The sequence below is a fragment of the Cherax quadricarinatus genome, chromosome 46 (assembly GCF_038502225.1).
Source record: "Cherax quadricarinatus isolate ZL_2023a chromosome 46, ASM3850222v1, whole genome shotgun sequence".
Classification (NCBI taxonomy): domain Eukaryota; kingdom Metazoa; phylum Arthropoda; class Malacostraca; order Decapoda; family Parastacidae; genus Cherax; species Cherax quadricarinatus.
In genome coordinates this window covers 12,954,551-12,969,986 of record NC_091337.1, presented here as the reverse complement: position 1 = coordinate 12,969,986, position 15,436 = coordinate 12,954,551, and the positions used below count along the sequence as shown (strand labels likewise).

The 15,436-nt window shown below is 39.5% G+C and overlaps 1 protein-coding gene across 10 annotated transcripts in view; it reads left to right on the top strand.

The window, feature by feature from the left end:
- LanB1 (laminin subunit beta-1) overlaps window positions 1-15,436 on the top strand; it is a 229,242-nt gene that overhangs the window by 173,353 nt on the left and 40,453 nt on the right. For all 10 annotated transcript variants that reach the window (XM_070094540.1, XM_070094536.1, XM_070094535.1 and 7 more), the window contains one exon: window positions 150-521. In XM_070094540.1, coding sequence (XP_069950641.1) covers window positions 150-521 — 372 coding nt within the window. The remainder of the gene's footprint in view (window positions 1-149; window positions 522-15,436) is intronic.

The window sequence follows — 15,436 nt, the reverse complement described above, 5'->3', positions numbered from 1 at the left end:
AAAGAAGTGAAAGCATTGAAGAATAATAGGCATGTACTGTAGAGTGTTACAACAGTATATCTGGTAAATTACAGTGAGTGAAACAGCCTTGTATGGTAATTATGAATTATGATAAATTCTCATATGATGGTTTTGAATAAATGTGGCAGGTATGTGACCGCCGAGGCGACCCATGCGACACCTACTGTGGTGGTGCAGGCTGTGGCAAGTGTGGTGGTCTCTCCTGTAATGATGGTTTAGTCAACACTGCTGAACTTGCTCTCAAGTTTGCTGATGATGCTGAAGAAACACTTAAAAAGAAAGAAGCCTCTGCAGATGAGCTTTTGAGAGGCGTTTCCAGTGCCAAACGTCAGTCTGACATTGCCTTTGACTTGGCAAAAATGGCCTTTGACTTGACCTTCCAGGCTCGCAATATGACTGACTCTCATAGAGCAGCAATCACTAAACTTCTTGAGGAAATTGAGGAATACTTCAATATACCAGGAGCTAAACCAAAAGAAATAAGAGTGTTAGCTGAAGAGGTTAGTAATGATTATGTAAACATAAATTCTTTACCATTTAGAGAAAAAGTGCTCAAATACTGTAAATGCATGCCATGTTCATATTTACCTTTGTGCAGTTGTGACTAGTTACTTGTATAATTAAAAAAGATAGAGATGATAGTAATGATGTGTTATATCACCACTTAACTCGCAAAAGTATCACAATATCCACTGGTAATGATGAGCTATCTACAGGAATTAGTTAATAGGAAAGTACTGTATTTCATAACTTTTTTGCATTATTACTGATAACTTTTGAAAACCATTATCTCCCAATTCTGATCAGTTTTAGTTAAAATCTGGTAACAGTAAATGTATGGTAGCAGGGAATATTGGCACAGCTGATGAGGAATGGAAGGTGGAATTCAGCTTAATAATCTACTTCAAAAACAGTTTTTTGTGATTTTGTCATCGATATAAGACCATAAGAAAGGAAGAGCACTGCAACAGGCCTACTAGCCCATGCTAAGCAGGTTTTAACTCACACCCACTGATGTACTTGGCTAACCTATATCTTCATGGGATATTTGAGAATTCAGTACATTATTATAAAATTAATTTATTAGTAAATTATTGCAAATGTATAATAGTTTTGCTTTGCAGTAACATTGCCATGTCTCCATATATTGACACATACTATTAGCACAGCTGATGAGGAAAGGAAGGTGGAATTCAGCTTAATACTTCAATTTTTTTTTTTATTTTATCATCAATATAAAACCATAAGACAGGAAGAGGAGATAGGTTGGTAGACAGCAACCACCCAGGGAGGTACTACCGTCCTGCCAAGGGAGTGTAAAACGAAAGCCTGTAATTGTTTTACATGATGGTAGGATTTCTGGTGTCTTTTTTCTGTCTCATAAACATACAAGATTTCAGGTATGTCTTGCTACTTCTACTTACATTTAGGTCTCACTACACATGTACAAGCATATATATACACACCCTTTTGGATTTTCTATTTTTCTTACTAGTTCTTGTTCTTGTTTATTTTCGTAATAATGTGGTAGAATTACCGACAATATGTAAAGTAAAAGGACACAAGTGACATTTTATTGTGGCAACATTTCGCTGTCCAGGAGCTTTGTCAAGCCGATACAAACAGTATATGGACACAGAGGGTATATAAAGGCTCAGAGTGAGGTGCAATACTAGTGAGGTGCCATTTCGATGTTCACTAGTGGAGGTAGTAGTAGTAGTGACAATATGGTAGAGCAATTAATTCGTACATGAGTAAAAGGATATAAAAGCTATTACTTGGGTAACATAAAAATAGGTTGGACAAATATAGACTGGAGTGAACACTGAAAAAGGCCTTCTCTATCCAGTCTATATTTGTCCAACCTATTTTTTTGTTACCCAAGTAATAGCTTTTATATCCTGTTACTCATGTACAAATTAATTGCTGTACTATATTGTCACTACTACTACTACTACTATTACTACTACTACTAGTACTAGTACTACTAGTACTAGTACTACTAGTACTAGTACTACTAGTATTAGTACTACTAGTATTAGTACTACTAGTACTACTAGTACTACTACTAGTACTACTACTAGTACTACTAGTACTACTACTAGTACTAGTACTACTACTACCACCACCACCTCCACTAGTGAACATCGAAATGGCACCTCACTAGTATTGCACCTCACTCTGAGCTTTTATATACCCTCTGTGTCCATATACTGTTTGTATCGGCTTGACAAAGCTCCTGGACAGCGAAACGTTGCCACAATAAAATGTCACATTAGTTGCACTTGTGTCCTTTTACTTTACATATTGTTTATTTTCACGTATCTCCATGGGGAAGTGGAACAGAATTCTTCCTCCGTAAGTCTTACGTGTCGTAAGAGGCGACTAAAATGCCATGAGCAAGGGGCTAGTAACCCCTTCTCCTGTATATATTACTAAATGTAAAAGGAGAAACTGTTGTTTTTCCTTTTGGGCCACCCTGCCTCTGTGGGATACAGTCGGTGTGTTGAAAGAAGAAGAAAGGAAGAGCACTGCAACAGACTTTCTGCAAAAGCTAAGCAGGTTTTAACTTACACCCACTCATGTACTTGGCTAAGCTATATCTTCGTGGGATATTTGAAAATTCAGTGTATTATTATAAAATTAATTTATCAATAATTATTTTTTTTTTTTAACAAGTTGGCTGTCTCCCACCGAGGCAGGGTGACCCCCCAAAAAAAGAAAGAAAATCCCCCAAAAGAAAATACTTTCATCATCATTCAACACATTCACCTCACTCACACATAATCACTGTTTTTGCAGAGGTGCTCAGAACACAACAGCTTAGAAGCATATACCTATAAAGATACATAACATAACCTTCCAAACTGCCAATATCCCGAACCCCTCCTTTAGAGTGCAGGCATTGTACTTCCCATTTCCAGGACTCAAGTCCGGCTATATAAAAATAACCGGTTTCCCTGAATCCCTTCACTAAATATTACTCTGCTCACACTCCAACAGATCATCAGATCCCAAATACCATTCATCTCCATTCACTCCTATCTAACACGCTCACGCATGCTTGCTGGAAGTCCAGGCCCCTCGCCCACAAAACCTCCTTTACCCCCTCCCTCCAACCTTTTCCAGGATGACCCCTACCCCGCCTTCCTTCCCCTACTGATTTATATGCTCTCCATGTCATTCTACTTTGTTCCATTCTCTCTAAATGACCAAACCACCTCAACAACCCCTCTTCAGCCCTCTGACTAATACTTTTATTAACTCCACACCTTCTCCTAATTTCCATACTCGAATTTTCTGCATAATATTTACACCACACATTGCCCTTAGACAGGACATCTCCACTGCCTCCAACCGCCTCCTCGCTGCTGCATTCACAACCCAAGCTTCCCACCCCTATAAGAGTGTTGGTACTACTATACTTTCATACATTCCCTTCTTTGCCTCCATATTTAACGCTTTTTGTCTCCAAATATACCTCGATGCACCACTTGCTTTTTTTCCCTCATCAATTCTATGATTAACTTCATCCTTCATAAATCCATCCGCCAACATGTCAACTCCCAAGTACTATCTGAAAACATTCATTTCTTCCATACTCCTCCTCCCCAATTTGATATCCAATTTTTCTTTATCGAAATCATTTGATACCCTCATCACCTTACTCTTTTCTATGTTCACTTTCAACTTTCTACCTTTACACACACTCCCAAACTCATCCACTAACCTTTGCAATTTTTCTTTAGAATCTCCCATGAGCACAGTATCATCAGCAAAAAGCAACTGTGTTAATTCCCATTTTGTATTTGATTCCCCATAATTTAATCCCACCCCTCTCCCAAACACCCTAGCATTTACTTCTTTTACAACCCCATCTATAAATATATTAAACAACCATGCTGACATTACACATCCCTGTCTAAGACCTACTTCTACTGGGAAGTAGTCTCCCTCTCTTCTACACACCCTAACCTGAACCTCACTATCCTCATAAAAACTCTTTACAGCATTTAAGAACTTACCACCTATTCCATAAACTTGCAACATCTGCCACATTGCTCCTCTATCCACTCTATCATATGCCTTTTCTAAATCCATAAATGCAATAAAAACTTCCCTACCTTTATCTAAATACTGTTCACGTATATGCCTCAATGTAAACACTTGATCTACACATCCCCTACCCACTGAAACCTTGCTCATCCGCAATCCTACGTCTGTCTTGCCTCTAATGATTTCAGTTAAAACCCTACTGTACACTTTTCCTGGTATACTCAGTAAACTTATTCCTCTATAATTTTTACAATCTCTTTTGTCCCCCTTCCCTTTATGTAAAGGGACTATACATGCTCTCTGCCAATCCCTAGGTACCTTCCCCTCTTTCATACATTTATTAAACAAAAGTACCAACCACTCCAACACTCTTCCCCCCCCCCCCTTCTTTTAACATTTCTGTCATGATCCCATCAGTTCCAACTGCTTTACCCCCATTCATTCTATGTAATGCCTCATGCACCTCCCCCATACTCACATCCTGTTCTTCACTCCTAAAAGATGGTACACCTCCCTGGCCAGTGCATGAAATTACCGCTTCCCTTTCTTCGTCGACATTTGAAAGCTCCTCAAAATATTCTCACTATCTACCCAAAACCTCCATCTCCCTACTCTGTTTTTAACTGACAAATCCATTTGTTCTCTAGGCTTTCTTAACTTGTTTAACTCACTCCAAAATTTTTCTTATTTTCATTAAAAATTTCTTGACAGTGCTTCTCCCACTCTATCATCTGCTCTCCTTTTGCACTCTCTCACCACTCTCTTCATCTTTTTTTTTACTCTCCATATACTCTACTCTTCTTATAACACTTCTGCTTTGTAAAAACCTCTGATAAGCTAACTTTTTCTCTTTTTTTCACAAATTTACTTCATTTCACCAATCACTCCTCATTCCTCCTGCACCCACTCTCCTATAACCACAAACTTCTGCCCCACATTCTAATACTGCATTTTTAAAACTATTCCAACCCTCTTCAACCCCCCACTACTTATACTTGGACCAGCCCACCTTTCTGCCAATAGTTGCTTGTATCTCACCCGAACTTCCTCCCCCCTTAGTTTATACATTTTCACCTTCTTCTTGCTTGTTGTTGCCATTTTCCTCTTATCCCATCTACCTCTTACTCTAACTGTAGCTACAACTAGATAATGATCCGATATATCAGTTGCCCCTCTATAAACGTGTACATCCTGGAGCCTACCCATCAACCTTTTATCCACCAATACATAATCTAACAAACTACTTTCATTATGTGCTATATCATACCGTGTATATTTATTTATCCTCCTCTTCATAAAATATGTATTACTTATTACCAAACCTCTTTCTACACATAGCTCAATTAAAGGCTCCCCATTTTCATTTACCCCTGGCACCCCAAATTTACCTACTACTCCCTCCACAATATTTTTGCCCACTTTAGCATTGAAATCCCCAACCACCATTACTCTCACACTTGGTTCAAAACCCCCCATGCATTCACTCAACATTTCCCAAAATCTTTCTCTCTCCTCTACACTTCTCTCTTCTCCAGGTGCATATACACTTACTATAACCCACTTTTCACATCCAACCTATATTTTACTCCACATAATCCTTGAATTAATACATTTATAGTCTCTCTTTTCCTGCCATAACTTATCCTTCAACATTATTGCTACTCCTTCTTTAGCTCTAACTCTACTTGAAACCCCTGACCTAATTCCATTTATTCCTCTCCACTGAAACTCTCCCACCCCCTTCAGCTTTGTTTCATCGCATCCCACACGTGGGATGCGTCCCGGACGAATCACGTAAGGCGAGTCTTTTATCCTGAGGCGAGGCAAAATTTTTGTGTTCAAATACTTCGTATGGGGGATTTAACCCTTTCAGGGTCCGTCCCGTAGATCTACGGCTTTACGTTCAGGGTCCAAACCGTAGATCTACGTCATGAGCTCAGCTCACTCTGATAAACTGTGAGTGGTACATTTGGGCCTAGATATGAGAGAATACCTCTATGTGGTATGTGTGCACCAATAAAACAAATCCTGCAGCACACTGTGTATAATGAGAGAAAAAAAACTGAACTCATGATTTTTCGATTAAAACAGCGACTTTGCAGTGTTTTTTCGTATGTTTTTTATAGTTGTATTTGCGATTTCTTGGTCTCATTTGATAGAATGGAAGACATATTACAGAAATAGAGATGATTTTGATTGGTTTTAGCACTGGAAATGGCTTGAAACTTAGCTCAAAGTAACAGAAATGTTAAATTTTTGCCGATATTGAAGAGTAAACAAACAAACTCACATGTCTAATACATGCCAGCTGGTGGGTCTAATATACATTCACAAATATGGTGATGATATTTATACATTTATTACAATATTGCATAACAGTAAATCTTCTATTTTTTGGTGTGAATAAAAATTCATTATGTGAATAAAAAATCAAAATGGAATTTATTTGTAAAGCCTCAAAACGTAACTAATGAACAGAAAAAATGTTAGTTTAGTTCCAGGAATACCTACATTGTTTATTGTGGACCCTGTTTTGAAATTGGAATATTTTGAACTTTGTGTTAAATTGGCCAAATTAACAATTTCCGATCACTTTATTTTGTAGTTGAAACAGTTGACTTGGCGATTTCTTGTGCTCAATCGATAGAATAGAAGTAATACTAGTGAAATAGCTAAGAATTTGGTTGACTGGAATAATGTAATTGGCCTAAAATGGGAGTCAAAGTTGGCAAAATCGCAGATTCGTATATATCGCTGACACATCAAAATTCGCAAGAGCATAATTTCGTCAATTTTCCATCAAATTTCGTTCTTTTTGTTTTATTACCTTCACAAAAAGAATCTCTATCATTTCGTAAGAAAAAAAAACAATTTTTTTTTTTTAAATTCTTGGACTCTGGGGCACCACTTCAGATTTGGGCCTTGGACCCTGAAGGGGTTAAAGCCAGGACACCCAGCTTCTTCTCATTCATAACATCCACAATCATCTCTTTCTTGTCATTTGCACAACATCCATGCACATTCAGACTTCCCACTTTGACAGTTTTCTTCTTATTCTTTTTAGTAATTTATTACAGGAAAAGGGGTTACTAGCCCATTGTTCCCGGCATTTTAGCTGACTTTTACAACACGCATGGCTTACGGAGGAAAGATTCTTATTCCACTTTTCCATAGATATAAAAGGAAAAGTAATAAGACCAAGAACTATTAAGAATAAAATCAAAGAAAACTCCGATGAGTGTGTATAAATAAACATGTACATGTAAGTGTAGTGTGACCTAAGTGTAAGTAGAAAGTAGCAAGACGTACCTGTAATCTTGCATATTTATGAGACGGACAAAAGACACCAGCAATCCTACCATCATGTAAAACAATTACAGGCTTTCGTTTCACACTCACTTGGCAGGACGGTAGTACCTCCCTGGGTGGTTGCTGTCTACCAACTTATAATAGTTTTGCTTTACAGTAACACTGCCATACGATGGATATCAACTCTTTGTTGCAGCAAGGAGGTGGCTGGAGGCAGTGGAGATGTCCTGTTTAAGGGCAATGTGTGGTGTCAATATTATGCGGAGAATTCGGAGCGTGGAAATTAGGAGTAGGTGTGGAGTTACTAAAAGTATTAGTCAAAGGAATGAAGAGGTTTTGTTGAAGTGGTTTGGCCATTTAGAAAGAATGGATCAAAGTAGAAAGACTTGGAGAGTGTATGAATCTGTTGGGAAAGGAAGGCGGGGTAGGGGTCGTCCTCAAAAAGGTTGGAGGGAGGGAGTAAAGGAGATTTTGTGGGTTAGGGGCTTGGATTTCCAGCAAGCATGCATGAGCGTGTTAGGAGTAAATGGAGATGAATAGTTTTTGGGACCTGACGAGCTGTTGGAGTGTGAGCAGGGTAATATTTTGTGAAGGGATTCAGGGAAACCGGTTAGCCGGACTTGAGTCCTGCAAGTTGGATATACAATGTCTGCACTTTAAAACAGGGGTATGGGATATTGGCAGCTTGGAGGGGCTTCTGAACTGTCATATCTGAGTGCCTCTGCAAAGACAGTGGTTATGTATGAGTGAGGTGAAAGTGTTGAATGATGAAAGTATTTTCTTTTTGGGCATTTTCTTTCTTCTTGGATCACCCTGCCTCGGTGGGAGATGACCGACGTGTTAAAAAAAAAAATGTAGGGGATGTGTAGATCCGGTGTTTACATTGAAGCATGTATGTTAACAGTATTTAGATAAAGGTAGAGAAGTTTTCATTGCATTTATGAATTTAGAAAAGGCATATGATAGAATGGATAGGGAAGCAATGTGGCAGATGTTGCAAATGCATGGAATAGGTAGTAAGCTACTAAATGTTGTAAAGAGTTTTTATGAGGATAATGTGGCTTAGGTTAGGGTGTGTAGGAGAGAGGGAAATTACTTCCCGTTAAAAGTAGGTCTTAGACAGGGATGTGCAATGTCACCATGGTTGTTTAATATATTTATAGATGGGGTTGAGAAAGAAGTAAATGCTAGGGTGTTGGGGAGAGGGGTGGGATTAAATTATGGGGAATCAAATTCAAAATGGTAGTTGACATAGTTACTTTCTGCTGATGATACTGTGCTTTTGGGAGATTCCAAAGAAAAGTTACGAATGTTAGTGGACAAGTTTGTGAGGGCGTGTAAAAGTAGAAAGTTGAAAGTGAACATAGATAAGAGTCAGGTGATGAGGGTATCAAACAATTTAGATAAAGAAAAATTGGATATCACATTGGAGAGAGTGTGGAAAAAGTGAATGTTTTCAGATATTTGGGAGTTGACCTGTCAGCAGATGGGTTTATGAAGGATGAGGTTAACCATAGAATTGATGAAGAAAAAAAGGTAAGTGGTGCATTAAGGTATCTGTTAAGACAAAAAACATTATCCATGGAGGCAAAGAAGGGATTGTACGAAAGTATAGTGGCACCAACACTCTTATTTTGGGTGTGAAGCTTGGGTTGTAAACACTGCAGCGAGGAGGCAGTTGGAGGCATTGGAGATGTCCTGTCTAAGGGCAATTTTTGGTGTAAATACGTATTATGCAGAGAGAATTTGGAGTGTGGAAATTAGGAGGAGGTGTGGAGTTACTAAAATATTAGTCAGGCTGAAGTTGGGTTGTTGAAGTGGTTTGGTCATTTAGAGAGAATGGAACACATTAGAATGACTTAAAGAGCATATAAATCTGTAGGGGAAGGAAGATAGGGTAGGGGTCGTCCTCGAAAAAGTTGGAGGGAGGGGTTAAAGGTTTGTGGGCGAGGGGCTTGGACTTTCAGTGAACATGCGTGAACGTGTTAGAAGGGAGTGAATGGAAACAAATGGTTTTTGGGACCTGATGAGCTGTTGGAGTGTGAGCAGGGTAATATTTTGTGAAGGGATTCAGGGAAACTGGTTAGCTGGATTTGAGGCCTGGAAATGGGAAGTACAGTGCCTGCACTTTAAAGGAGGGGGTTTGGGATATTGGCAGTTTAGAGGGACTTCTAAACTGTTGTATGTGAGCTCCTCTGCAAAGACAGTGATTATATATGAGTGATGGTGAAAGTGTTGATTGATGATGACAGTATTTTTCTTTTTGGGTCACCTTTCCTTGGTGGGAAATGGCCGATGTGTTAAAAAAAAAATGTATTGATCAATTATCACTTACTAAGCATCATTTTATAGGTTTATTGAGAAATTGTATAGTGATACCAACAAGTTGTGGAAACTAAGACTTATGTACAGCTCTGGACATTTATTAAAGGAAAAGTTTTACCACAAGTGGCTTCTTCAAGACTAAAGAAGCCACTCATGGTGAAACTTTACTTTTAACCCTTACTGTCCAAACATAGATCTACATTGATGTGCGTAGTGCTCCGAACGTAGACATACATTTGATTTTACATGCTTTCTTACGTGAAAAAACATAGATCTACATTCGGAGCGCTACGCACATCAGTGTAGATCTAAGTTTGGACAGTTTAAGTGTTAATAAATGTCCTGAACTGTCTTTTTTCCATATAGGTCTGTTGCCTCTGCATAAAATTATACTTCGAAATTTACACTAAAATTGAACAAATTACGAAATTTTGGAAAGCAAGACAGTACTCAATTAATAAATCAGTTTATCTCCACATGATACATCATTTATAAATAATTGGATTACAGTACATCTCTCACATGGAAATCCCCTTAGTTATGTAGAGCATTTCAGGCATATTTTTATGAAGTTAATACAGTGGACCCCCGCATAACGATTACCTCCGAATGTGACCAATTATGTAAGTGTATTTATGTAAGTGCATTTGTACGTGTGTGTTTGGGGGTCTGAAATGGACTAATCTACTTCACAATATTTCTTATGGGAACAAATTCGGTCAGTACTGGCACCTGATCATACTTCTGGAGTGAAAAAATATCGTTAACCGGGGGTCCACTGTACAGTGGACCCCCACATAACGATATTAATCCATTCCTGAGAGCTCATTGTTATGCGAAATTATCGTTATGTGAATGAATTTTCCTCATAAGAAATACGTAATGGAAATCAAATTAATCCGTGCAAGACACCCCAAAGTATGAAAAAAAAAATTTTTACCACATGAAATATTAATTTTAATACACACAAACTGAAAAAGGCATGCACAGTTACATGACACTTACCTTTATTGAAGAGCTGGTGATGATTGATGGGATGGGAGGAGGAGAGAGTCTTAGTGTTTAGAAGGGAAATCCCCTTCCATTAAGACTTGAGGTGTCAAGTCCTTTTCTGGGGTTACTTCCCTTCTTCTTTTAATGCCACTAGGGCCAGCTTCAGAGTCACTGGACTTCTGTCGCACAACATATCTGTCCATAGTGGCCTGTACCTCTCGTTCCTTTATGACTTCCCTAAAGTGTTTCACAACAGTGTCAGTGTAATAGTCACCAGCACGGCTTGCAATAGCTGTGTTAGGGTGATTGTCATCAAAAAAGGTTTGCACTTTAAGCCACATTCCACACATTTCCTTAATCTTTGAAGTAGGCAACTTCTTCAATTTCTCTCTCCCCTCCTCCGAACCAGTTTCCTCAGGTCTGGCCTCTTGCTGTTGAAATTGATCTAGCAGCTCATCATTGGTTAGTTCTTCATTGTCCTCCTCCACCAACTCTTCCACATCCTCCCCACTAACCTCCAACCCCAAGGACTTTGTCAATGCCACAATGGATTCCTCAACTGGCATACTCCTCTCAGGGTTAGCCTGAAACCCTTCAAAATCCCTTTGGTCTACACATTCTGGCCACAGTTTCTTCCAAGCAGAGTTCAAGGTCCTCTTAGTCACTCCCTCCCAAGCCTTACCTATAAGGTTTACACAATTGAGGATATTAAAGTGATCTCTCCAAAAGTCTCTTAGAGTCAGTTGAGTTTCTGAGGTCACTACAAAGCACCTTTCAAACAGAGCTTTTGTGTACAGTTTTTTGAAGTTTGCAATAACCTGCTGGTCCATGGGCTGCAGGAGAGGAGTGGTATTAGGAGGCAAAAACTTCACCTTAATGAAGCTCATGTCCCCATAAAGTCGCTCTGCCACGTCTGTAGGATGACCAGGGGCATTGTCTAAGACCAGGAGGCACTTAAGGTCTAATTTCTTTTCAGTTAGGTAATCTTTCACATTGGGGGCAAATGCATGGTGTAACCAGTCATAGAAAAAGTCCCTAGTGACCCATGCCTTACTGTTTGCCCTCCACAGCACACACAAATTAGCCTTGAGGATATTCTTTTGCCTGAATGCTCTGGGAGTTTCTGAGTGATACACTAATAAAGGCTTCACTTTGCAATCACCACTAGCATTGGAACACATCAACAGAGTAAGCCTGTCTTTCATAGGCTTATGTCCTGGGAGTGCCTTTTCCTCCTGAGTAATGTAGGTCCTGATTGGCATTTTCTTCCAAAACAGGCCTGTTTCATCACAATTAAACACTTGTTCAGGTTTCAGTCCTTCACTGTCTATGTACTCCTTGAATTCCTGCACATATTTTTCAGCTGCTTTGTGGTCCGAACTGGCAGCCTCACCATGCCTTATCACACTATGTATGCCACTATGCTTCTTAAATCTCTCAAACCAACCTTTGCTGGCCTTAAATTCACTCACATCATCACCAGTTGCAGGCATTTTTTTAATTAAATCCTCATGCAACTTCCTAGCCTTTTCACTTATGATCACTTGAGAGATGCTATCTCCTGCTATCTGTTTTTCATTTATCCATACCAATAAGAGTCTCTCAACATCTTCCATCACTTGCGATCTCTGTTTCGAAAACACAGTTGAACCTTTGGCAAGAACAGCTTGCTTAATTGACGTTTTGTTGCCCACAATAGTAGTGATGGTTGATTGGGGTTTATTATACAACCTGGCAGGCTCGGAGACACGCACTCCACTTTCATACTTAGCAATGATCTCTTTCTTCATCTCTATAGTAATTCTCACCCTTATTGCTGTAGGGTTGGCACTAGAAGCTTTCTTGGGGCCCATGGTCACTTATTTTGCAGATAAAATCGCCAAAAACACTGTAATAATACGAAATGTTCCAATTGTATGCTTGGATGTTACCGCGGAGGTTGGCTGGTAAACAGTGCCACCGGCGGAACATGTGAGGCTGGCTCAGGCCGCACATTAGACGCGTCTCGGACGAACAGCGTTGAGCGGGTTTTTTAGCGGTATGCGAGGCAAAATCTTAGCGATAAAATGTATCGGTATGTGGATTTAACGTTATGTAATGCCAACGGTATGCGGGGGTCCACTGTATTAGGATTGGGGTGTACTGTTTTCCATAAAATAATCACATTATGTACAAAAGTAGACCTGTATTTTCAATTTGGTATTGTTCCTAGTAGAAATAAATATTTCATACTTGATAAACCATTAGCCTGCATATGGTGTACAGTTGTTAATAACTATATATCTTGGTATATAGTTATGGATTTCCTCTTTTAGCTAGATCTTGCTTAAGCTTTTACAGATTTAGCACAGAGAGCTTCTACTATCATACCCTGTATAAGTATTATCCATTGTATTAACCCTTTGACTGTTTCAGGCCCCTCTCTGAAACTGTCATTCTATGTCGCCAAATATTAAGAAAAAAAAATTATTTTTTCTTATGAAAATGTTAGGAATATTTTTAGTAGTGTTTTAAGCCTAAAAAAAAAATTTTGCCATCAGTACTTACCGAGATATAGAGCCGCAAAGTTTGCAGAAAATGACGTGCGTATGGCAACAGCGGCGACCGCCGCCCACCCGGTATTCTTTTATTTACTCTAATTCAAAGGTTTCTTGCATTTTTCAATATTTTTCTGTTCCAGGTAACTTATGTGGCCTGTGAGACCAATGTAAGGTGCATTCTTCAAATATACACTCATTGTTTACAACACAATAACAGAACAAACTTTATCACTATTAGTTTGTGTATACACTTTGTTTACACAAACAAACAATACAAAACAATGTTTATTACTATTGTTCCATAATATATATACATATGTACAGTCACTAAACACGTTCCTAGAACTGCTGCAGCTTGTGAACTCTTTGAAACATGGGTATGTGCAGAGGGGCACTTCACACTCCTCACACATAAAACGAGTGTCTCTGCGTGTTTGTGGGCATTTTGTGGTATGCATACATACATAACGCCTCTTCTGAGCATTTTTCTTGGCAGTAGTAGGAGGCAGTTGTATGGGGTAGTGATCACCAGGCCTCAAACGAGATGACGTCTGTGGGCGCTGGTCTATTGCAGGAGTTGCTCCTTGGTACTTTGCAATTATTTGTCTGATTACTGACAGGCAAAATTCACCATATTTTGGCGTTTTGTTGGTCTTCAACTTGTATATGTTATAAGCATTTAGCATAGAGATATCAACAAGATGGAAAAAAAGTTTTATATACCACTTATAACTCTTGCGTACACAGTCTGCAAACCCAATCTGCATGTCACATTTGTCCACTAAGTGCATATTGAGGTTGTAGTCCATGACAGCTGCAGGCTTTAGAATGGGTTCATTGGTCTCTCTGTTGTCCCTGCCACTGGGTACCATTTCGTTTCTGTGAACTGATGTCAACAATGTGACATCACGTTTGTCATACCACCGAAATGCCATGATGTCATTGGCATCAAAGGCTTGCACCTCACCTCTGCGAGTGCCAGCGTTGAACCTTGGCATATGTTTACGATTACCACGCACTGTGCCACACACGTCTGTCAAGTTCACTCACAAGAAATCACTGAGTAAGGGGCTTGTGTATCAGTTATCAGTAAATAACATATGCCCCTTACCAAGATATGGTTCCATCATTGTTCGAACCACATCACCAGAGATACCCAATAACTTCATGGTATCTCTCAAAGTATTACTGCCAGTGTACACAATTATATCCAAAACTAGACCACTTCTGCAATCACACAGTACAAATAGCTTTATACCAAAGCGTTTCCTCTTGCTTGGTATATATTGCTTGAATGAGTGTCTTCCTTTGAATAAAATCAAGGACTCATCAATAACAAGCTTCCTGAAGGGATAAAAATACATGCAGCACTTTTGTTTCAGGTACATAAACACATTTCTGATCTTATATAACCTGTCGCTTCTGTCAGGCCTGGTTTTGTCTGAAAAGTGTAACATACGTAACAGTATCAGGAAACGATTGACACCTATAATGTCACTAAAACCTGGAGTTGAAATCAGGCGTTCTGTTGCCCAGTATGTGGTGACAGTGTGTTTATACACATGTGGCATAAGCATTATTGTGGCAAAAAACAGGTACATCTCTGCCACAGTTGTCTCCTTCCACTTGTGTAGCCGTGATTTTGGTGAGAGAATTGTATTTGCCATGGTGTAATCACAGTATGTGTTTGTTTCCCTGACAATGATGTCCATCAGGGGTTCATCGAAGAATAACTCAAAGCAGTCCAGTTCACTGGGATTGTTCCCAAGTGGACAAGATGGCTTTATTCCACTTTGTGTTTCATCAAAGTCATGGGGACTGGGAACAAACTCGTCACCGTCCTGCCAATCCCAGATGCGGTCTGCTGGTGGGGTCTGGATATTGTACCGTGGTTGTGGTTGTGCAGGTTGTGGTGGTGCAGGTTGTGGGAGTGTGGGGTAGGGTGAGGCTGGTTGTTGTGCTGCGTCAGCAGCGTGGGTAGTAGCGTGGCCCGCTGATGGTGCCACATGGGCCGTGCCACCCTCACTATCACCACCACTGCCTCCTCCCTCACTGTCACCATTCATACCCATCGTTACAATATCGATACGTACGATACTAAAGCAGCAGGAGTTGATAAAGGCTATAGTGCCAGCCAGCGATAAAGTGTAGCATTAACAGTGTAGCAAGTAAGTTAAGCGATTAAGCAATAG